This window comes from Pinus tabuliformis, chromosome 4_2 (assembly GCF_031772625.1).
Source record: "Pinus tabuliformis cultivar Carrire ecotype Pingquan chromosome 4_2, CPIR1, whole genome shotgun sequence".
In the NCBI taxonomy this organism is placed as follows: Eukaryota; Viridiplantae; Streptophyta; class Pinopsida; order Pinales; family Pinaceae; genus Pinus; species Pinus tabuliformis.
This window is the reverse complement of record NC_142304.1, coordinates 176,350,705-176,374,983: the sequence shown is the minus strand read 5'-3', so window position 1 is coordinate 176,374,983 and position 24,279 is coordinate 176,350,705. Positions and strand designations below refer to the sequence as shown.

General features: G+C 38.5%; 1 protein-coding gene across 4 annotated transcripts in view; it reads right to left on the bottom strand.

Moving 5' to 3' along the window:
* The window catches only part of LOC149168737 (E3 SUMO-protein ligase SIZ1-like), a 415,166-nt gene that overhangs the window by 215,907 nt on the left and 174,980 nt on the right, over positions 1 to 24,279 (bottom strand). For all 4 annotated transcript variants that reach the window (XM_089428401.1, XM_089428402.1, XM_089428403.1 and 1 more), the window contains exon 8: positions 18,919 to 19,006. In XM_089428401.1, coding sequence (XP_089284527.1) covers positions 18,919 to 19,006 — 88 coding nt within the window. The remainder of the gene's footprint in view (positions 1 to 18,918; positions 19,007 to 24,279) is intronic.

Here is a 24,279-nt window from a genome sequence, read left to right as displayed (position 1 = left end):
CCTATGACCCTTGACCAAAACTCCTTCCAAAGCCAACTTGTTCTTTCTTGAAGGCTAATTTGTTACTTCTTGTTTGACAAGGTCTTGGAGGGTCTTTGACACTAATTTGGACTCAAATAAATTTTCTTTACAATATGTAACATGCCCAAAAGGGTTTTCTATACATGACAATGACTCTTATGACTTGTAGACTCAATGAGAAGCTCTAGAAGCACTCAATGGGTGTTTGACGTATAAATAAATTTCCCTTGAGCATGAAACCCATGCCTCAAGAATGACAATAATAAATCTTTTTTTCTCTTTACATGAAATACATAAAATCATGCCCCAAGGGTTAGCTCAACTAGTCGAGTCCCCGTTGTTAAGTACCTCGCTGATCGGGAGGTCACAAGGTCAATTCTCCTCAATGCCCTTAGGGTTAGGCCTGCTAGTCTGGCCTACAAACTTTAAAAGATTCCTTTCGAGGTTGATCTGCCAAGATTTTTCCAAGGGAAAGAAATACATAAAATCATGATTGCATATGTCATTATGAAGACTGAGCCTAGTTACATATTTCAACAATTCCCACAAAGGGTCCAATTTCCTTGACATGTTTGTAACTTTGTTGGACTCTTGAGTTTTAATGTAAAATTGAAATTTGAACGTAGGGCACAAGAAGAATTGCAATTTAAACATATGAAATAAAATTTAACATACAACATTTTGAATTTTTCACCAACAAAAACCCTCAACTCAATGCAACAGTAATGGAAAAGAAAAACACATTCAAACGCAAGCAAAAATCATGGAAAAAAAACTAAAAAACTAAGGAATAAGAAGAATTTAAACAAATAAAACTAGCAATCAAAATTTTGGATTTTTTACCAGAAAAAACCCTCTCCAATAAATGCAACAAAAATGACAAAAAAACACACTCAAATCCAAGCAAAAATCATGGAAATGTATGCGTGATTGAAACCTAAGGAAAAATAAGGAAAGAACAAAAAAATAGGACCAAATTTTATGCCCATATCTAAAAACCATGCCCTGCTGAAGAAACTTGATCCAAACTCAAACAAAAATGCTTGGGATGCTAAATTCCTTCACTTTTCTCCTCTCTTGCCCTTGTAGATGACTTCTCCTCCTCCTTAGCTTTCACCCTTGCACTCTGTTTGCAAAATGAATCACAAAAAACCAAAAAAAACTTTAAAAACTTGTTGTCCATCAGCCCAAGAATTTTTCAATACAAATCGTGATTTTTTCAAAGCGTAAAATCCTCGATTTAATTCCCTCCTTATCACAGTGATCGCAATGCTGCTATATATATATATATATATATATATATACCAGTGATCACCACAGAGCCATATACTCATGCCACTATGGAGACTACATATAATTGAGCTCCCAATAGAAATCAACACCAACAAAGATCCATATAATACGATGCCAATGGAAATGAATACAATGCAAATTGAGATAGGATGCCAACAAAATTGAATATAATACAATGCCAACAAAAAGATCCACGCATATGACAATACTGTAACCACAGAGATGTGATCCATATAGTTATAGAAACAGAGGTGCAATGCAATCCGTATAGATACAAAGACAGAGGTGTGATGTGATCCATATAATTACAGAGACAGAGGTGTGATATGATCCATATAGTTACAGAGACGATATACCATAGTGATTCGATCCACAAAGACAGAGGTGTGATAGAGCAATGTGATTCATAGAGGTAGAGGTGGGATATAGGAATGCGATCCACAAAGACAGAGGTGCGATATAATGATGTGATCCATAGAGACTGAGACAGGATGTGATCCATAGAGACATGAGATATATGTGACGCCAAAACTGTAACATTTATGTGATGCCAAAACTATAACATTTCTGTGATGCCAAGAACTGTGATGTGAATGACATACCATACACAATGATATGAGGGTCATACCACGTGGTACCTGGAAGTGAGTCATGCAGAACACTTAGAAACTAAAATTGAAATCTTGCCAAAACAAAGATTTTTTGTCCTGCGATGCTTCATAGATGCAAGACCTTCGGATATGTGGACGTACTCTTGTAGCCTTAACCTTTGCATTAGTTGTGCCTCAGACATGCCTAGAACATTCATCTTTAGAAGCCTCGGATATACACAGAAATTCAAACTCTCCTATCTCAAATAATTTTCCTCAAATTTCGAACTACTAAACCTAAGAGATGGGCTTCAAATGTGCTTGACCAAATTCCACATTGGAGGACAAATAGATGGTAGTATATATAGGGATTAGCACATGCGAAAGGGTGCCTCTCTGAGGCTCGCTGACCTGACATCTTTGGAGTGAAATATTTTATATTTGAAATTCAAAAATTCATCTCATATTTAAGGTCGACTTGAGGGGCTTCTTGAATGTGTCGCTAAGTATACAATCTTCAAATTTATTTCCACATTGATGATTATTTGCCCAAGTAGATTTTCCACTTAAAAACATATTAATAATTGTATTTTCCTTTGACTAATTTTATATCTTCTTCTTGGGGTTCACTGGGTTTCCCTTGGGGCTTAGTGTTTCCCTTAGGGAAAATTTGTCACGATGCTACCCAATTTTAACACCTTGTACATCCTTCAATCAATAGGTGGCAAATGAGTAATGATGGTATGGAGTGGGGATAAAAGGAGTCTCAAGGACAAATGCCATGGGTACAAGGATAGTAATAATGAGGAAATTCACATATTGGCTATACAAATGTGAAGAGGGAGCAATCTATGAAAATTCGCTTGAAATGCAACAACTAGAATTAATTCCTCTAACTAATAAATTATGTAGTTTATGTACTACAATAAATAACAAATTAATCACACTACAATTTCTTCACAAACAAAACGTTGCGGAAAATACATTGGAAACTAAGAAACAATATGCACACACACATAAAAATTTGACACTATTATTTTTGGACAAATGCCCCCAGAAAAACCCAATGTGGCAAGATCAGTGCAGCAGCTGAGGGTTTTATCATTATGCAACAGTGAAAATTTGAGTACAATCTATGGATGCCCAAACTGGCAATCCAATCTGAGAGAAATACTGGCAAAATATCTTAGGGAAATTACCCTCCTCCACAAGCAATCGTGGCTCAATCTGATAACTCGAACCCAGTTATCCAAGCCCCATGTGTGAAATTCTACGCAGCCTATAACTCACACTACCTGGATCTTCTACTACTCAAGTCGTTATGCATGTTGTCGACTCTGGAAGTGTCTCTCTTGCCCTCTAGGAAATCTTCCCAGCCCTTGGAATCTGAAACAACCTCCTCACCAACTAAATCAAACTGCTCTAAGGAAGCTAGTCCTTGCGCAACTTCCTAGAGAAATAACTCAGGCTCCTCCCTTGACTCTATGGAACTAGAATACTCCTCTAGAATCATTGCCTCTACCCCTTTGCGTCCCTTCTTGCTTGAACTCTCTTCCTCTGCTCGACCTCTAAAGCTGGATAGCTCGATCTACCAAGGAACTCACACTCGTTGTCTATCTCCTCCAACCCCATCGACTTCCTCTAATAATCTACAGTGGGATCACCAACGATGACGATTAAATCCATATCAATGGCTGAGATCATCTCTAAGTCGATCCATGTGAGTTTCTAGAGAATTCTCACCTTTCTCAATTAATTCCTATTAATTATTCAATTTTCGTAAGTTAGACTTAAGCATTTTTAATTATTGATCAATTAATTTAATTGAACTATCTCCAGGTGGAATTTCCATAAACGATTTCTGGGTTCTGGAGATCTCATGGGTTTAAGCCACTCCACAAAGTTTCAAACAAGAACACCATTCGATGCTACAAAAACTAACACCCCCTCTTAGCAAGGAACGTGTTTTCCCTGTCTCCATAACATCCTCCATACATGCTACTAATGTCTAACAACTGTAGCATCCTGCCACTGTCCATCAACCACTAAGCAACTCTGATTCATTTACCACATTGTAGCTCAATCACCCTACATCCACGTCACTGCCAACACTGCACTGTACAACCTAACCACTGCCAACTCTACTACTGCGTTGCAATTGAACTCATGTTGTTGTTGCAACTACTACAACTGAAATCCAATCTTTCAATCAATTGTATCCATGGACCGCAACTGTCTCTTGAGTCACTAAATGCTACCAATCTTCGCACAGTCCACTAAGCTTGTCTGCACTGCAACTGCACTATGTTCCTCAGCGATTGATTGCAGCTAGTATTGTCGTTGTCCCTAAAGAACTGACTGTGTCAACTGACATTGATCCATCTGCTACTGAATATTGAGAGCCCCTGTAGTGAAGGTATTGATCCATATGAAGAGTAACCTGCAACTGCTACTCCTCTAAGGATTGTTAGTTTCTGTAGCATCGGATGTGTTCTAGCCACGAAATTTGGTGGAGAGGCTAGAATACATGAGATCTCCAAAACCCAGAAATCATTTCTAGAAATTAAACCTAGAGATGACTTAATTAGATTATTAACCAATTTTTAAATATTTCCCAAATCTAAACTTAGGGAATATGGTTAATTAATCATAATTAACTAAGACAAGGTGACAATTCTCTAAAAACTCACACGAATTGTTCCAGAAATGATCTGAACCATCGATTAAGATTTAATCTTGGTCGTTGGAGTCCCAATAGGAAGATATAAGAAGGGATGGATGTGGCGATGGAGAACACACCAGACACACTTGGAGAATTCGATTTTCCAGAGTAGTAGTAATCAATTGTCGGAGAGTTCGAGCTTCAGTGACGAAGCAGAGACAGTGAGGGGCAGGGACAGTGATCTGAAGGAAGCTTTCCAAAGCTAGAGAGGCAGCAGCAAGGAGGCCAAATTATTCCCAGTGAGGCGGTGTAGAGGACTACGTAATTTCTTCGAAAGAACAATTCAATTTGGCTGGAGGAAAATTCGTTTTCAATTCCAGAGGTTCCAGAGTGTCGAAGAAGCAATTTCCTCAACAGAGGCAGGAAGAATGACTTCATCAAAGGCAATTCCAGGCTATACGTCATAGGGCCAACGTAAGCACTACGCAAAGGCCAGCGTGAGGGTTCTAGGAGGACAGGTTTCTGAAGGAAAGTTATGACGAAGTTGCTTGTGGAAGAAGGGTAATTCCCTTAAATAATTTTGGCTAGATTTTCTTGTTGTTTGGATTGCTCGTTAGGCAACCATAGATTGTACTCAGAATTTCACTGTTACTTAATAATAAAACCCTCATCTATTGCACTGGTTTTCCTAAGTTGGGTTTTCTTGGGACATTTTGGGTATTTCCGAGGACATTTGTCCAAAAATAACGGTGTCAATTTTATTGTGTGTGCTAGTATTTTCTCAGATTCCAACGCTATTTTTCTTCCACAGTTTATTTGTGAAGTTGCAGTAGTGAATTATTCGTTGTTTGTGGGAAAATAAATCATTAAATTAAATTAACAATTAGGAGAATAATTTCTAGTTTCCACAATAGGATTTCAGTTTTGGAATTTTCACAAGGAGCCTGCCCAGCTCTGCGCAACTCTAGAGCTCAATGTCTCCCCACCTCTTTCCTAGAGGTATAGTTGCATACAGAGCGAAATCTTCCTCCAACCTGGAGTACAACTAATCAATCTCTACCGAAGTTGTTGTTTGCTCCTACTTCTCCTTTTTGACCTTCTTCCTTCGAGGACACCGAGTACTACAGTGACCAAATTCACCACATGTGAATCATTTGACCTTCGATGGGTCCTCTCCTCCCTGTAAATCTTGTCCTTGACTAGGACCTTTCTTTGCTTTTCCTTTGATGCAAGGGCTATGATCCCCTCTGTCACACTTTTTGATCCTTTGTTGTTGTCATCGAGAATACTCTTGACTAGAGCAAGCCACATCTCTTCCTACGTGAAATCTGACCACAAACAATCCCATTCAAGTAGCATGTCTTGTCCAATGATACCTCGGACGAAAGCAGCCCACTCCTCGATGAAACCATTTAAGGTTACATGAAAAAGTTTTGCTTCTTGTGGCACCTCTCCAACTGCTAACAGCTTATTCTGGATATCTTGAATTCTAGTAAGGTAGGGGGTAACTCCTCCCTTCTGCAGCCTAGTGGTCCTCAGCTTCTCTTTCAGGAACATCTTCCGATTGTTGGAAGGATTTTGGTATAGTGCTGCGAGAGCATCCCACATCTCTTTGGGCGTATTCTTGGTCGCTAGGTGTGAGACTGTATGATCCCGAACGCCATCAAGGATCAACCACTTCACCTTGGCCATCTCCTTCTTGAAATTCTCTAGTTGCCACTGTTTTGTAGGTTCTACTACAACGTTCTCCGCATATGTCTTTAAACCATGTTCATCTAGCAGAAAGGTCATCCTAGCCTTCCAAATGATGTAGTTGGATGCACCATCCAATCCATCCTGATCTCTAGGCCCTACTAAGGTCATCTCTACAAACCTACAACTCGATTATAAACAGGAATATCCTCCTCTCCTTCTTGGCTACCTGCTCTGCAATTTGCACTTCTTTCTAGAATGCGCAGTCTAGCTAGCCAGTTCTGCCTCTACGACTAGAAATCACGAATTTCATAGAATAGGAAACCCTTTGATAAAAATCCCTCTGTGTCATTTCCAGTGAAGCACCACCCTTGTGAATCCCGCAGGTAAGAACGGGTCATAAGCCAAGACGCGTGATACATAGAACCCACAATCTTTACCCTTACCCTACGAGTTTTGTACAAGACCCGACTACCCGGATCAAACCCACGGGTAGCCTATTAAACTCCCATCGAACCCCTATAAGACCTCTACGCATCAAAACACCCAAAGTGTCCAGAAATTCGCTTTTTTTTCTTTTTTTCTTTTTTGGAAATGAGGTGGAGGAAAAGAGAAATTGGAGGGAAAAAAAGTTTTATAAGCACCTCTCTCCCTTCCATTTCCCATTCAGTTGTCATTTGAGTGTTTGGCTAATTTGTGTGAGTGTTGAAACTTGAGAGTGAAGCTAAAGGAGCCTGAAGGAGTTATTGGAGGAGGCTAACGGAGGCAGGCTTCATGAACCTAGTTAGAATGTTTTCCATGTATTTATTTATTTATTTCTTTATTTTTCTTTTCTTTTTTTCTTTTTTTTTATGTTTGGGAATGCATGTGGCTAAGTTTCCCAGCCACACATGGCACACAACCAAAAAAAATTGCATTAAAAAAAATTCAAAACCAAAAAAAAAAATTAAATTTATTTTTTTTCTTCCAGATTTTGTTACCATGCCACCAAAGGGTTTCAGACAGTCTCATGGGCACATGGTCAACGAATCATTCCCGGTAATGACCACAATATCAAGTGCAATTATTGCAATGCCACAACGCATGCAGGCATAAACAAACTGAAATACCACCTAGCCAGAATACCTGGGCATGGTGTGGGATGTTGTCAAAGTTGCCCTGATGAAGTCACTACTAATGGTAGCTGCTTTGGAATCCATCAAAGAAGCAAGTTCTAAGAGAGCAAGAAGGAAGGATGAGATTGTTGGGATAGGTAGATCTTCATCTCAGAGTGAAACACGGTTTCAAAGTCCAGGTATTGGTAACTCCTCTTCAACTGCTATGGCAAACAGGAGTATAACCTCTTCTTTCTTCAATCCTCGTACTCCAAGATCTCAACCAACCTTGGACAATTTCAATGATAAGAAGAGGAATGAGGCAGATATGGCAGTGAGGAGGTTTTGGTACCATAACAATGTTTCATTCAACTATGCAAAGCCTTATTTTCATCAGCCCATGGTGGATGCCATTGCATGTGTTGGCCCTGGATAGAAAGCCCCATCTTATAACGCACTTTGGGGGAAAGAGATAGATGAGGAGCTTGAGTGTGTCAAGGAACAATTGGAGAGCATTAAAAGCTCATGGAAATTTGCAGGTTGTACACTTATGTCTGATAAGTGGACAGATCATAGGGGTAGAACAATAATAAATTTTGTTGTAGCTTACCCTAAAGGAGCCATGTTCCTAAAATCCATTGGTGCATCTGCAAATGTAAAAGATGCACATTTGACTTTTTCATTGTTGGCTGATGTGGTGGAGGAAGTTGGGGTTGCAAATGTTGTCCAAGTAATCACGGACAATGCAGCAAATTATGTGGCAACTGGAAGGCTGTTTTGTGCCAAATAACCCACCATTTTTTGGAATCCATGTGCTGCCCATTGCATAGACTTGATGCTAGAAGACATTGGGAAGTTGGAGTGGGTGCAAGACGTTGTGCAAGAATGCAATCATATTACCAAGTATATTTATAATCATGCGTGGGTATTGAACCTTATGAGGGAATTCACACAGAGTGAGCTTAGTCGCCCAGCGGTCACACGGTTTGCTACAAACTTTCTTTCCCTCCAAAGCCTTTTATATGAGTACCAAGCTTTGAGAAGAATGTTTTGTAGCCAACAATGGGTATTCTGAAAGATAGCACAAAACCGGAAGCAATGTCTGTGAAAACATTTGTCTTTGTTGATAGTTTGTGGGACAAAGTGACTAAGATTATCAGCTTAACTGAGCCCCTTGTGAAAGTCTTGAGATTGATGGATGGAGAGAAACCTGCAATGGGATATATTTATGAGGGCATGGACAAGGCCAAAGAGGCCATCAAGACTTTCTATAAGGGAAACGAATCTAAATATCTCCCTATATGGCAAATTATTGATTCCAGGTGGGACAGGAAACTACATTCATGCAGGAGCATATCTCAATCCGAGTTTATTCTATAATGAGGGGTCTAGCATTCAAAGAGATCTCGATGTGATGAGAGGTGTCATGATATGCATTGAGAAGATGTTCCCGGATGTACATATTCAGGACAAAATCAACTTACAACAAGATATCTACAAGGAAGCATCTGGCATGTTTGCATTCAGCTCAAGCCAACATCTCAAGGACAAGAAAATGCCTTGTGAGTGCAAATTGTTAGAACTTAGCTTGTAATTTTGCTAGTTTTCTTTTATATATTTGGCATTGCAAACTGATAATCTTTGTTGTTAATTTTTTACAGCTCATCGGTGTACAGATTGTGGCACTGAGGCATCACAATTACAATAATTCGCCATCAGAGTTCTGAGTCAACCCTGCAGTGCTTCTTCTTGTGAGCGCAATTGGTTAGTATTTGAACACATCCACAACAAAAAGAGAAACAAGTTGGAGCATGAGAGGTTGGAGAAGTTGGTTTTCATCTACTACAACCTTTGAATGCTCACAAAACAAGTGCAACCAAAGGATATAGATCCAATTTTATTGGATACTATTGATCTAGAGTCTGATTAGGTTGTGGAGGAGGAGGCCCTTGATTTGAGTTGGCTTGATGAAGAGACTAAAGATCTCTCTAGTTTGCCATCTCAAAAGGAGACTCCAAATACCCCTGCCTCAAGTTGCTTCAGTCTTCCGATGTTACCACTAGCTCCACGAGGGCTTATTTTAGGCGTGGTCATCCATGAGTGATGAGACTCAAGATTGTTATGAGACAATCATTTATCATTTATGACATATGTATTTGAATCTTGAACTTGAAGACATTTTTTATTTTAATTATGGAATCATGAGTCCTTTTCTTATTCTGTATCTAAATGTTTTTCTTACAAAAATCGAATATGTTATGTTGTACTTTTATAGATATGAAGTGATGTTATGAATTATTGCATATATTCTGGGTTTTATAACTTATAAGGATTGGAATTATCATTAGTTTCTTTTTTGTGCTTAAAATTTCCACATTTTAAGTTTTTTTTGTTTTTTGAAGAGTCTTATTCATAAGGGTCATTCTCGAGTCGCATACGAGTCGAAGAGTCGATTCCGTGACGAGTCTGATACGATTCAATGACATGACGAGTCTTATACGAGTACGAGTCGTGCAACATTGGTCATTTCTCTTCCACTCAACGTTGATTCTGCAACTCCAAAACTATTGCAAAAACAATTGCACCTAGATCAAGAATTTGCCCCACAAAAATACTGACTTGCTCACCTCTACCTACTGGAATTACTTCTCGGACAAATCAACTCTTCCTGCACTTTGCAACTGCAAATTCGACCCCTTGTCCAACAATGTGCATTGTATGCCTAGGCCTTGCACAAATCTAGAAATCAATCTGCCATACTCCCTCTGAATGAATCTAGATGATTTCTTCCTTCCACCTTTGAGCTTCCTGTTTGATCAAACTTCCTTTGATAACATGTGAAAATTCGCTTGAAATGCGGCAATTGGAATTAATTCTTCTAATTGATAAATTATGTAGTTTGTTTACTATGGTAAATAAGGAATTAATCACACTGCAATTTCTTCATATATAAAAAGTTGGGGAAAATAAACTGGAAACTGAGAAATAATATGCGTACACACATAAAAATTTGACACTATTAGTTTGGACAAATGTCCCCAGAAAAACCTGATGCGGCAAAATCGGTGCAGCAACTGAGGGTTTTATCACTATGCAGCAGTGAAAATTTGAGTACAATCTATGGATGCCCAAACTGGCAATCCAATCCGAGAGAAATACTAGCAAAAATATCTAAGGGAAATTACCCCCCTCCACAAGCAAACCAGGTTCAATCTGACAACTCGAACCTAGTTATCCAAGCCCCCTGCACAAGCTCCTGCGTTGCCTCTACGCAACATGTAACTCGCATTGCCTAGATCTTGTATTGCTTAGGTCGGTATGCTTGTTGCCGACTCTGGAAGTGTATCTCCTGCCCTCTCAGAAATCTTCCCGACCTTTGGAATCTGAAATAGCCTCCTCTCCTAACTCTCTAAAACTGGTATCATTTTCTCTACCTCTCTGTGTCCTTTCTAGCTCGAACTCTCTTTCTTTGCTCGACCTCTGAAGCTGGATAGCTCAATCTGCAAAGGAACTCGCACCTGTTGTCTATCTCCTCCAACACCATCAACCTCCTCTTATAATATTTAGTTGCATCACCAACGGACACGATTAAATCCTTATCGATGGTTGAGATCATCTCTAAGTCAATACATGTCAATTTCTAGAGAATTCTCACCTTTCTCAATTTATTCCTATTAATTAATCGATTTCCCTAAGTTAGACTTAGGCATTTTTAATTATCGATCAAATAATTTAATTGAGCTATCTCTAGGTGGAATTTCCATAAACAATTTATGGGTTCTGGAGATCTCATGGGTTTTAGCCTCTCCACAAAATTTAAAACTAGAATGTCATCCAATGCTACAAAAGCTGACACAATCATGGTTACATGAGTTACCCCAGCCTTGGTTTTTCCACCCCTCTTTATTTGCCTTTTGTTTTTTTCTTGATTTTTCTTTGTATTATTGCTCAAAGCTCTAGGAAATGAGAGCATGTTGTGAATGATGTTTAGCAGTTATTACCCCCTTAAAAGGCGAGGCAGTTTATTCCCACCAGGGGTTGGGACATGCATGGGTTCGTTTAATGATGTGAGGGGCACTCATGGGCCCTAGGAGCCTAGGTGATGGCCATAATGATAAGGGGTAGAGCTCATGTTTGGCTTTTGCCCACATGTTATTATTAAATGTCTCCGTAATCTTTTGCATTTTGTGACTTTCATTTTCTTTTGTTTCTCGCTTCTAGCCATGATATGCTTTTAACTTTCTTTTAGCTGCATCAACTTCTGGGGCAACGTTTCCAGACCCGACCCAAATATGTGGACCAGGGGAGGGGGATGTGTCAGCACCCTATGGACCCAGAGAAGGAATACGATGAAATAAGGCTTGTAATGTGCAGAGGGAAGTGAAGAATGTGGAATGGTAAAACAAGACCAAGCTACCAAAATCGAGGTTTCCCAAGTAGCGCCCTTCCTAAAGCCATAGGCCAATAGGGGAGATCCCACAGGACTAGGGTTGAATATTAACTGCCATAAGATGAGGGAATAAAACAACGGTCAAAGCCCTTCCTTCTTTCAAATCACCCAATAATCCATGCCCAAAATGCCCAATGAAAAACAAGCATAAGCACCTGATTGCACAACGTAAAACATACCTTTTGGATCGGATTGCCCACCTTCTAACATATGCTCTTGACAGATGGGCGAGGAAACATACAACTGATGCAGGGAGCAAAAAAAAAGTGGCACATCATATTGGGTATGAGGTGGCTCTCACGAGTGGTTGGTTATCCGCTGAAGAAGATGACTTGAAAGAAGCTCTCTTACGGGGGCCCACTTTTGGTGGGTAACAAGGTGATTGAGGACGTGTATATAAAACAGCCTTAGTGCTTTGAGGTACATGGCAAGGGGTCTCCTCTATGCAAATTGAAGAAAGCTTTCTATGGACTCAAGCAGGCACCCAGGGGGTGGTACTCCAAGATTAATGGGTATTTATTGAGCATGTGCTTCACAAAGAGTGAGGTGGATCCCAACTTGTACTTCATACTTGTTGGAAATGGTCCAGTCCTCTTGGTGTTATACATAGATGATCAATTTCTCACAAGTGCAGAGAGGCTCATAGGAGGATGCAAGGTGGAGTTGACTACAAAGTTCGAGATGAAGGACATTGGGTAGAGGCATTATTTCTTGGGGTTAGAGGTATGGAAAAGGTCAGGTGAAATCTTCCTTGGTTAGGGTAAGTATGAAGTAGAGATCTTGAGGAGATTCACGATGGAAGCTGTAATATTCCCTCTAGCTAAATTTTTCTAAGGTAGTCTCACAATTTTGCAATTGTGGGTGTTGGACAATTTTTTTCACAATCGTAGGGAAAGTGGGCGAAGAGGCATTAAATTTATTTTGTGAGAAAGGGGAGAAGCTCCAAATATTAAAAAGATTAAAGATTATATCTTTAATGGATTGTGGGGGCCACCTCAAGGCAATTCGAACTCCCGTGAGAAGAAATCTGAATTAGAGGGAAAGGAGGTCAAATGGGGGGCCATAAGGAGGGAGTAGGAAACAAACGTTAAATAAAAGGAAGGAGCTTCATTTTGGATCTTTTGCCAATTTGAGAACTCAACCATTGTTCGCTTGTGCTGCTTAGCCAATTCAACATGTGTTGCTTAGCACAAGAGCTTTATGGGCACGAATCTGACCTCCTCCTTCAGTGGACTTCGAGTGCCACTCTAGGGGAGTTCATCTTTACCACTACAGAGTTGTTCCGAAGGAAATTGCAGGGAAATTCATCCTAATTTCTGAGCAAACTAGGCATAGGGGAAGAACATGCACTCTTTGGGAGAGGAAGCTGCCGTGCAAATTTAGCTCTGGGAATTTGAGGAGATTCTCTCTTGGAATTTTGTCGGAGGATTGCAGCATTCTGCAGGTCAGCTTTGGAGAGGATTTTGAGGGCATAATTATGCATCTCTGGGGCCTTCGCAGAGCTGGAGATACAGAAAATTCATGGGAGTTTGGGGAGCCAAGATAGGTTTGAGTTTCTACTTGAGAATTTTCCTATCATTCAGGGACACTTATTTTGCCATTTCTCAGCTAATTACCAGCAGTGGCTTTCTTGTGGAAAGCAGAGTCGGTAGACTAGGATATTCACACTTCTTAGGGCCTGCTGGACTAGTTGGAATTTGGCTGAAAGTTTTATGTGTTTGCATGGAGTTGGCATGGGGAGCCCATAGCTAAAATTTCAGAATTTTGGGGGCTACATAGAAGGCACAAATAGCATTTCACCTACAGAAATAGCAGCAAGAAATTTTTGGACCAGCACAGATTTTAGAGAGGAGCTTACACAGCACTTGGACTTCACTATTTTCACCTGGATTTTTCCTTGCTTGTAGCAAGCTTGGGTTCCTCTATTCCTATCTATTTGTACTCCATTTTGCTCTAATAATAAAATGGCTCAGCTTTTCGTGTTAATTTTGCGTGTAAACTGATGCTTCTGAATGTGTGTTCTTTTTTTGTTGCATGTTCATGATTTTGCTTTGGTTATTACAGAGGCCTATAGACCTATGGCTACACCTATGATCACCAATCCGAAGAAGTTCTTGACTTCAGATTCAGATTGGTTGATCTTGCATTGTATAGACAATTGATAGGGTCCTTGCTGTATTTGGTCAACACTACACCATATATCAATTTTGATGAGCCAATTCATGGTAGAGCCAAGGAAAGTGCATTGGGTAGCAGCGAAGCATATGTTCAAGTACTTGAGAGGTACATTGGAGTATGGTCTAAGGTATCCTGGTGATGATGGAGTGAGGTTTCAAGGATATACAAACTCAAATTGGACAACAAGTGCAGTAGATAAAAAGAGCATCTCAGAATGTTGCTTCAGTCTTGGAACAATGATTATTTCTTTGTTTAGCAAGAAGCACACTTTAGTGGTACTCAGTTCAGCAAAGGCATAGTATATGGACTCTGGAGATACCAAATGGAACGAACAAAGTTCATTCTCCAAGCTAAATACTCCAAAAAACTTGGAATATAAAGATCTCCATTGAGATACAAGAATATATTAAAAAGTATGAATGAGAATGATGTTACAAATGAGAGTGAGGGCCTGCTTATATACCCTAAGCAGGTGCTTCTCCGTGGAAGGTCATGTCCCATTTAGACATACCTCTTCAGTACTAATTACTAATTAACTAATCATTGTTACAATTATCAACATTATTTATACATATTTTATTCGTAACATTGCCTTCTTCTTCAAAAAGCTTTGTCCTCAAAGCTTGCTAATGAAAAGGCTTGACCTCTTTTTCTGTTTCGAATGTCTTCTCATCTCGAAATTGTCATCTTCGTTGATACAAGTTGATATGATCCTCTAACTGATAAGAAAAAATGTCGCACTAAGAAAGGACCGGACCATCCTAAATTAATCTTCTATGGAATCTTGCGGTGACTGGAAACTTGTGATGAATTGTTATCACATGAGTGGATTGCACTAACATAAGTTTGTTGTTTATGTTCTACGAGACACAGATTCGTAGATTAATTGAGATGTTTGTTCTTGTGATTCAGATGTAGATTAGGAGTTCTTTTGGTTTTTCTTTCCCTTATCATGTGTGTGGCAATATTATGATTTACTTCATGTGACGGTGTTGTTGAGTAGGGTACAAAACCATCACTTGGGATGTTCATTGTTTGAGCTGCGACATCTAAGTGTGTCTTTTCTTCAACTGATTTGTCTTCTCCTTGAGTTGTGATATCATTGGATCAGTATTTATTCATTTTTCTTCAACTTGGACTTCTACATTCGATGCTTCCTTCTTGATAAACTGTTGTACCTTATTTTCCAATGATTTCTTGTTCTTCTTAAGCTTCTTAATTTGCGTCAATAATTTTTCACTATGGTCTTTAAGCCAAGAAACTTCTTCATTTTTGTTAGCAGTGATCTTGTCAACCTCTCTTTGCATATTTTGTAGTACTTTTTTACCTTCTTGAAAAATTACTTTTGAATATCTTGTATGTTTTCTGATGTCACTGAATTTGGCTTCAATGTAAAATCTTGTAGTGTTACTCTTTTCTTTTTGTAAGAAAATGCCAGAACTTTTTTTCTGTATTTAGGATGAAGGACCAAGGGTTTCCATCTAGGGTGAACCCAAAAAAATGTCACCTTAATCGCTCCACAGGGTTTGCGCTGAGAATTGTGATACGAATGTATAATCTCCGATGTTTAATTGTAAATTGGTTATGTCATATTTTTTGATGTCATAACAGTCTAATATTTCAATTATATTTGACTCGGAAATCACTACTTGGTTTGCGATTTTAAGTTTTATATCATTTTTATCTTCGGCTGGTGAGATAGCAATAGTAACATCTTTTCCCGCAATAGACCCTTTAACTCTAAATAGCACTGAGGCATATTAAATTTAATTTATGGGAATCTTCCTTCCTTTGTTTCTGATTTAAATTCCATTCCTTTTTTCCTAGAGTCACTTAGCTAGTACTTTATGTGAACCCAAAGACCTTGTCTTTTAATATCCCTTGGCACAATTTTCACTTTTGAAAGTCTTTTAAAATATTTATATATTTATTTTTCAAAATACTTTGTTTTTTTAATATAATAACTATATTTATTATATAATTATAAGACTATATTATATAATTAAAAGGTTATATTAACGATCAATTGTATTATACGTATAACTATATGTATATAACTTATCACTATGCCATGGAACGATTCCACTGAATCAGAGGCACACGTGACCCTTGACCCGTGGCACGGTGGTAAACTCGAAATGTTGCTTTGGATGGCAGCTCAGCAGATCAATGTGATGGTTTGATGGCTCGAAAGGGGTGTAACAAGGTACGACGCGGGGGCAGAAGTGGCAGTGCACAGCAGTGGGGTAGCGGAGGAGAGCGGGCACTTCGGTCGACAAGAAAAACCATAATCAAACAACAGAGGGAATGATACAAGGAGATTGGCTGATTGCGACCGTGGATCATCCTGTGCCGGAGAGCATGCATTGATTGTGGTCACAGAAGCTAAATCTAGGGCAACTGGGTTCGAACAACAGCACAAAGGTGACGTAGAGAGACCGGGATTAGACACAGCAGTTTAGATTATGAATGGAAATCTGAATTTAACTGTGAATTCCCTTTGTCGTTGTAGCGGTTGCGTTCGAGACCTGACCACTGGAGCAAGGAGCGATGATCAGGTTGTCGTGCGGCTCTCGGATGATTGTTGTCAGGTAAATTTTTTATTTTTTTAGATTTTTTTTTTATTCTAATATTTTTTTCTAGCTTTTTTTTAAGCTTTATTTTTTTATAATATTTTTATAAATGTGTAATTTTCTTTAATATATAATTTTTCCACTCTTTTTTTCTCGTCTTTATATATACTTGATATTTTTTTATTAACTTCTTTTTATTTCAAAATAAATCCTCTGGAGCAGCATTTAACTTGAAGAACGAACTTTGTTCATTCCATTTGGTATCAGAGCTGTTTGATCCTCTCACTGCGGCAGAAGGCAGTACCAGTGCACATGTGCAAGTACAGCAGAAGTACAGGGCACAGTTGTCCCATTGTACAATGAGTCCACATGCACAGCCTTACAGCAGGCAGCAGGAAAAGATTTTTAGATCTATAATTTTTCAGTGATCTCAGAGGGTCATACAATTTTACAAGTGCCCAGAATTTTCTCCAAAACTTTCTAAATAATTGTTCTAGCTTGTATTTTCTGAGTGGGAAGATTTTCCCAGCTTGGGAAAACCCTTGTAAGCTTGGAAGAAATTTGTTAATGAAAAGCAAAAAATCGTATGTGTATTTGTGCTTGAGCTTGTCTGTTCATTTTGCTTCCACTAAAAAATAATTTTACCAATTAAAATCCCAGTAGTACATTTTGTTCAGCAAGCTGAAAAACTAAATTAAAAATCAGCAATGAATTTTACTAGGAAATAATTTATCATTTACGGGAGTTAGAAAATTAACAGTGTGCATGCTACGTAGAGGAAGTACAACTGTATCTCTATTGTTGTTTGTAGATTATCTAATATGGAAATCATCATTGTCTGCAATAGATCCATTGATCCTACTTAAGTTGTGGCTTTGTTTTCCCGACATATTGGGAGTCATTTTGCCATGACATTTACGATAATGCCAAATCAAGACTCTATATTTCAAAGTCACTTTTGGTGGTCCTTGAGATTTTTCACCACATTTGATCCTCAAACTAACAGAGAAACCAAGGTAGTTAGCAGGATATTGCTTCATGTTCTCCACATTTACCATAAGCAGAACAAAGTTAACAAACTGTGGGATAACTACTTATGTATTTTGCAGCAAAACCATAATAGGGAAACTCATGTCTCCAGAAGGTATCCCCAGATTTATTATAATTTTCAGCTTCTAACCCCTTATGAGATTTTAGTGGCTCTTTGTTCCTCTATCATGTCCCACCTACAGAAGGAGCAAGAAAATGCTTCATCCTTTGTGCAGAACATGGCCGAAATTCATACTAGAGTCCATGATATACTGCAACAAACATAGGCCAAGTACAAGGCTCTATGTGATCAAAATTTACTAACCCCACATTCTCCGGTTGGTGACAGAGTTTGTCTTCATTTGGACTGAGATTTAAAAATCACTAGCATCATAAACTTAAATCAATTTGGTATGGGCCATATGTCATCATGCATCAAGTGGGATCCAATACATTCAAACTGGCTCTTTCACCCCAGCTTGATATACATCATAACGGTTATGGATGTAAGTTAATTTTAGTGGTGAGAACCTTCCCACTTGCAGTAAGAAGTCCAAGTTAAACATATGCAGACAGTCAGTTCTGAGTTTTAGCCTCTGTAACCTTCAGATATTCCACTTGATGTTCGAACCAGATCTACGAGAAATCATCAAATCGCAACTTACATAGTTGACTGCAAAGGTACTTTAACCTTCCAAGCCAAGTGGTTGTCCTCGTCATCATTTGCACTGCAATGTCATCATCACTAGCAGAAATTGACGACAATTTCCTCTAAGGAAGGAGGAAATTATGAGACTTAGCCTGGTGCACTTGGCCCAAAAATTGTATTTTTATTTTGTCACTTTGTATTGTAAATTTTATAAAAATGTTATTCAACTCTTCAACTGCACCAACTACCAAAATTTTGTACCTGTGTATATAACGGAATATAGCACACAACATGTATAGTTGTGGCAATCATTTTTTGTAAACTCTTCACCTCCACCAACTACCAGAATTTTGTACCTGTGTATATAATGGAATATAGTATACAACATGTAGTTGCGGCAATCATTTTTTGTAATTGCATTCTTCATTCTTGTGTGTAAGTTAGTGTTTGCATTTTTGTCTAATTGTGCACATATGAGTTCCATACATATTCAAAATGAACATTCATCCTAAAATACTTATATGATACATATATCCAAAGAGGCCTTGAACATCTAATCAAGAAAGGTAGAAAAGTAATTTAATAAAAAAAGACAACCTAGTGATTCAAATATATGGGATGGTCTAAATTTCCCTTTTCTTATACATTTCTTGAGTTACAAGACATGCAACATTACACACAATCAACCTGAAGATCATAACCAGGTTTCTGCAATAAGTCCTTGTCTGCCTTTGTTAATACAAATGCTTTCTCCACAGTCTGCAACTGGCTTGGTCTGATTCAAAAAAGGAAAACAAGTATGATAGTTAAATTAAAAAAAAAAAAAATCAGAAGAATAAAAACAAATAATCAGAATAGCATACAATGTAAGCAAAAGAAAATCCTCTAAATCATGATCTTGATGGACAGTAAAATTATAGGGCAGAGCAATACAAGTAAAGTTAAATTGAAATAGCAACACACTGGAAGTAGCCTAGTAGTATTTACCTAGATAGTTTATATGACCAGCTATTATGGAGTAACATAGGCTGATTTTACAAGTCTCTATCACCTAAAGAGTAAGAGGAAAGAAGTATCTTAACATTACAAGCATCCAAATTTCCTACTTAGTTCAGAGCTGAGGACTCTAAGATAGGTGTTGAAAACACTGTAAGCTTCATGGGCCATGACCAATCTTATATCGTAATCATTCCCATATTTTAGGATTTGGCTAAGGCCAACCTTGTACATGTAGGCTCATTACCCCAGTTGGGGAAAGGGCCCTGCTCTTAAGTTGTATATAAATCTATGCTGCACAATTTTCTCGAATGAGGGAATGGTGAGGACAAATGTCTAGAACACAACCCCATATTTTTCAAGGGACGTTGGGTTGGGGATGGCAACACTATATATATACATACTACAATGAATCAAACTGCGAACCCCAATTATACAATTACAAATTTCAAGTCTTAGAGGGTCAGACATTGAGATTAGAGTCAAATCAAGGTTGAGATTTCCAAATGTAATAACCAGAACACTCATCAAACATTGCATTCTATGTCTATGACAAACCATCAAAAGCTTATCACATGATTCATAATTAGACTCTTGGTTATGTTCCAATGATCACGCCTAACTCTACACACACTCTAAACTCCTCCCCATTAAATCATTCAAAGCAAACTCCAATTGGTATCTCCATCAATAAAGACAATACAAAGTAAAGCAAATTGTGCACACCTCAGGACTAGGTGAGCCTCACGGAATATTAATATCAATTCTGTAACCTAGAAGCAAACTAGTACCATTATATACTGTATAAATAGTTAAATGCTTGCAACTAACCTTATACAGTGTCATCCAAAGAGGCTCCATCGACTCAACCATACAAACAACTCAACCACTTTTTAACCTAATCATAAATCTACAATAGAAGGGACATCTATATTGCCCCAAAAAGTCAAGGGATGTGGTGATGGGACCCTAAAAGTCCACTAAGTTTTAACGAAAACATGTGATGTGACAACCAGAATTCCCCATCAAATCATTCAAAGCAAACTCCAATTGGTATCTCCATCAATAAAGACAATACAAAGTAAAGCAAATTGTGCACACCTCAGAACTAGGTGAGCCTCATGGAATATTAATATCATTTCTGTAACCTAGAACCAAACTAGTACCATTATATACTGTATAAATAGTTACATGGTTGCAACTAACCTTAAACAGTGTCATCCAAAGAGGCTCCATTGACTCGACCATACAAACTTCTCAACCACTTTTAACCTAATGATAAATCTACAATAGAAGGGGCATCTATATTGCCCCAAAAAGTCAAGGGATGTGGTGATGGGACCCTAAAAGTCCACTAAGTTTTGGCCAAAATATGTGATGTGACAAACAGATTTCGTTCACACACAAATATATCCAAAATATCTAGAATATGGGAATATTCATCATAGCATAAATAATATTTACATACAAAAAGTTTTGAGCACAAAAGTGATATGATGAATACAATGATGACCTCGTATATATAGCTAGGCGGGAATGCCCTTTTTGTAAGGAGTCATGCCCTTCCTTAATTAACTATACTTATTAACCATTATTTATCATTATTATTTATATTTTTTGGCACATATGTTCATAACAGGGGAACGGATAGTGTTAGGGTTGAAAAGTTTGGAAGAGATGGATTGTTGGCACAAGGGCGATGAAGACAGAGGTGAATGTTGAACTATGGATGAAGACTAGGGTTTCTATGTTCGAGGGCGGCAAGCCCTCGCCTAGTCTCTAAGAGGAGTATGTTGATAAATCGATAGGTCAGTAGATTAGGAAATATTTCTCGTTTCATGATAATTGCTTGTGAAATTTTGTTGTCTTCTTATTAATTTTTATTAAGTTTCTTTCATCAAACAATTACCATAACATAAATATGAAGATCACAAGAAAACAGTGAAAACAAGACATAGGCTCCAAGTCAAAGGAAAAACTCCTCCAAGGGGAAAACCCAAAAAAAAACTCTCTTATAGAATCAAATGGAAGTGAGATATCCAAGACCCATGACTACAGAAAAATTCCAGCCCTCTAGATGCCAAGCAATTCCATCAGCAAGAGACCAGCAACAAGAGATGTACCAAGGCAGAATTTCCACAAACTCAAGCTCAAGAAGAAACCCTTTCTTTCAGACTTTGGCCCTCCTATTCTTCGTTATTCTTCTCTGTGATATTTCAGACCAACTCATGTGAATTGCTTGTCTCCAAATGAGCTCAACTCCCCTTTTATTTATATTGTCCAAAGGGGTTTGAATAGACATGTCCTTTGGGACAGGGCCGACTTGACAAGTAGACCAACTTGGCATCTAAAGGGGTTTTTTACCCAAATTAGATATTAAAAAATATTTTCTCTTTTACTTTACAAGAAGTCCAAATAGGACTTTGACTCAACAAATCCTAGAAGCATGAAGAACATGTTTATCTAATAAAATAACAATAATAAAAAATAATTATTTTCTTTTCTTTTTCTTTTACATAAAATATACAATGATATAAGTACAAAGATCATTATGAGAACCTAACCTACTTACATTTTCCAATAGTGTAGGGCGAAGAGACTGATACTCTATCATAAGTTTCTTTCCTTCTTCTTGCAATGGTGTTTGCTCTCAGGAAAGTAAAGGTTTAAACTGGTCCACTACCATCTCCCTACTTTGTTGGGGATTTCTTTTGTCAACACTCAGCTTTACTCACGGGGGTTTGGAGGTGTGCTACTCTAGCACGGTTTGAGTGGGGAACAAGGCTGACCAAGCTATGATGAATTATGACTTGGTGACCCCATTCCATGGGCCTACTTTTGTCCGCTATGGTGATTATGGTCTCTATGAGGAGGGCTGTGCAAATTTACAAGTCTAATTGCAACAACTATAAATTTATTCTTCTAACTATAAATTAATTATGTTGTTTATTTGCTACAACAAATATTGAATAAATCACACTGTAGTTTTTCACCATAAAAATACTGTGGAAAATCAAATGTTGGAAACTAAAAGAATGCTAGCACACGCATAAAAATGAGACAACTGTTTTTGAACAATTGTCCTTGGAAAAACCCAATGTGGGAAAATCAGTGCAGCAGCTGAGGGATGTTTTTTGTCATGCAGCAGTGAAATTTTGAGTACAACTAGATGCCCAAAACTGGCAATCCTAGGCACAAAAATTAGTGAGACAATTTTTGCCTCACCTGACACTCATCCAACTCCACAACTGGCACAAACAAGCCACACAAAAGCCCCTGCATCAGCCACCAATAACAATTATTTTTGAACAATTGTCCCAAGAAAAACCCAATGTGGGAAAACCAGTGCAGCAGTTGAGGGTTTTTTATTATTATGCAGCGGTGAAATTCTAAGCACAATTGGATGCCCAAAACTAGCAATCCTCTACAAGATAAACTGACCACAAAAATTAGTGAGGCAATTTTTGCCACCCCGACACTAATCCAGCTCCCTAAGTTGCACGAAATGTCGAAACATTTCAAAGTTTCCGAAACGGAAATGGAAACGTCGACCGAAACGTCACCTCTCAAAAATGGAAACATCGGTCGAAAAGTCAGCTGAAATGTCATATATATATATATATATATATATATATATACTAAATAACACATTATCTTGCAAGAAAAAAGGGAATAAGACCCATAGATGACAATTTACAAGGAAAAACAAGCCTATATTAACTCTCGTAGATGATTACATGATGGTCGAGTTTCGACCTAGTTTCGGCCAAGTTTCAGAGTTTTGGGTACAAGTACGGCCCGAAATGTTGGGTTCTTAGAAGTTTCGTGCAACATATCCAGCTCCACGACTGCCACAAACAAGCCACACGAAAGCCCTTGCATCAGCCTCTGCGTCAACCCTGTGCATGCCCTTGAACGCTCTGCCTGGAAGTTGCTCTGATCAAGCCGTTTTCCCAACTTAGCCACTGAGAATGACTCTCTAGCCCCTCCAAAATTTTTCCCAACCTCTAGCAACTGAATCGACCCTCTGTCTAGCCAAATCGAACTTTGCCTTTGAAGCTTTTGCGCAGTCCCTGCACAACCTCACTAACGAAACTCAACGCTCCTGTAGCTGACTCTCTAGAACTGGAAAACTACCTCCAGACTCACTGACTCTGGCCCTCACTGACTCTGCGTCCCCTCTTTGGCTCAAACTTCTCTCTGCTGAATCATTGTAGCTACGAAAATCAACCTCTGCCAAGGAATTCGCTCTCCAAGTATGTTCTCCATCAACCCCATCGACCTCCTCTTATAATCTCCAGTTTAGTCTTCAACCCCCCAAGATTAAATCTTAATCTCCAGTTGAGTCTTCAACGGCCAAGATTAAATCGTAATCGATGGCTAAGATCTTCTCCAAGTCAATCGAAGTGAGTTTGTAGAGAATTCTCACCTTTCTCAATTAATTCCTATTAATCAACCAGTTTTCCTAAGTTAGGCTTAAGAAAAATTTAAATGATGGTCAATTAATTTAATTGAGTTATCTCTAGGTGGAATTTCCAGAAACGATTTCTGGGTTTTCAAGATCTCCTATGTTTTAGCCTCTCCACAAAGTTTGAGACTAGAACACCATTTGATGCTACAAAAACTAACAATCCATCTTAGCGAGGAAGGTGTTCTCTGGTGGTGCACTGCTACAACACCCTATCTCAGCATCATCCTCCCATACACACTACTGATGTTATACAACTGTAGGTGTCTGCCACTGTCCATCAATCACCGCGATAACTCTAATTCATCTGCCAATAACTATAGCTAAACCATGTTGCATCTGTGTTGATGCTGACACTATACTGTACAACCTGTACTGCTGCCAACTATACATCTATACTGCAACCCATCTAACACTTCCTCTCAATGTTGTTGTTGTTGATGCAATTACTGCAACTGAGAAGTATCCAAAACACTAAATCAATTATTTCTTTGTGCTGCAACTGTCTCCTGAGTCTATAACTACTACTAACCTCTACACTATCCACTGAGAAATTTGCGTTGTTGTTGATTCTGCACAGTGCC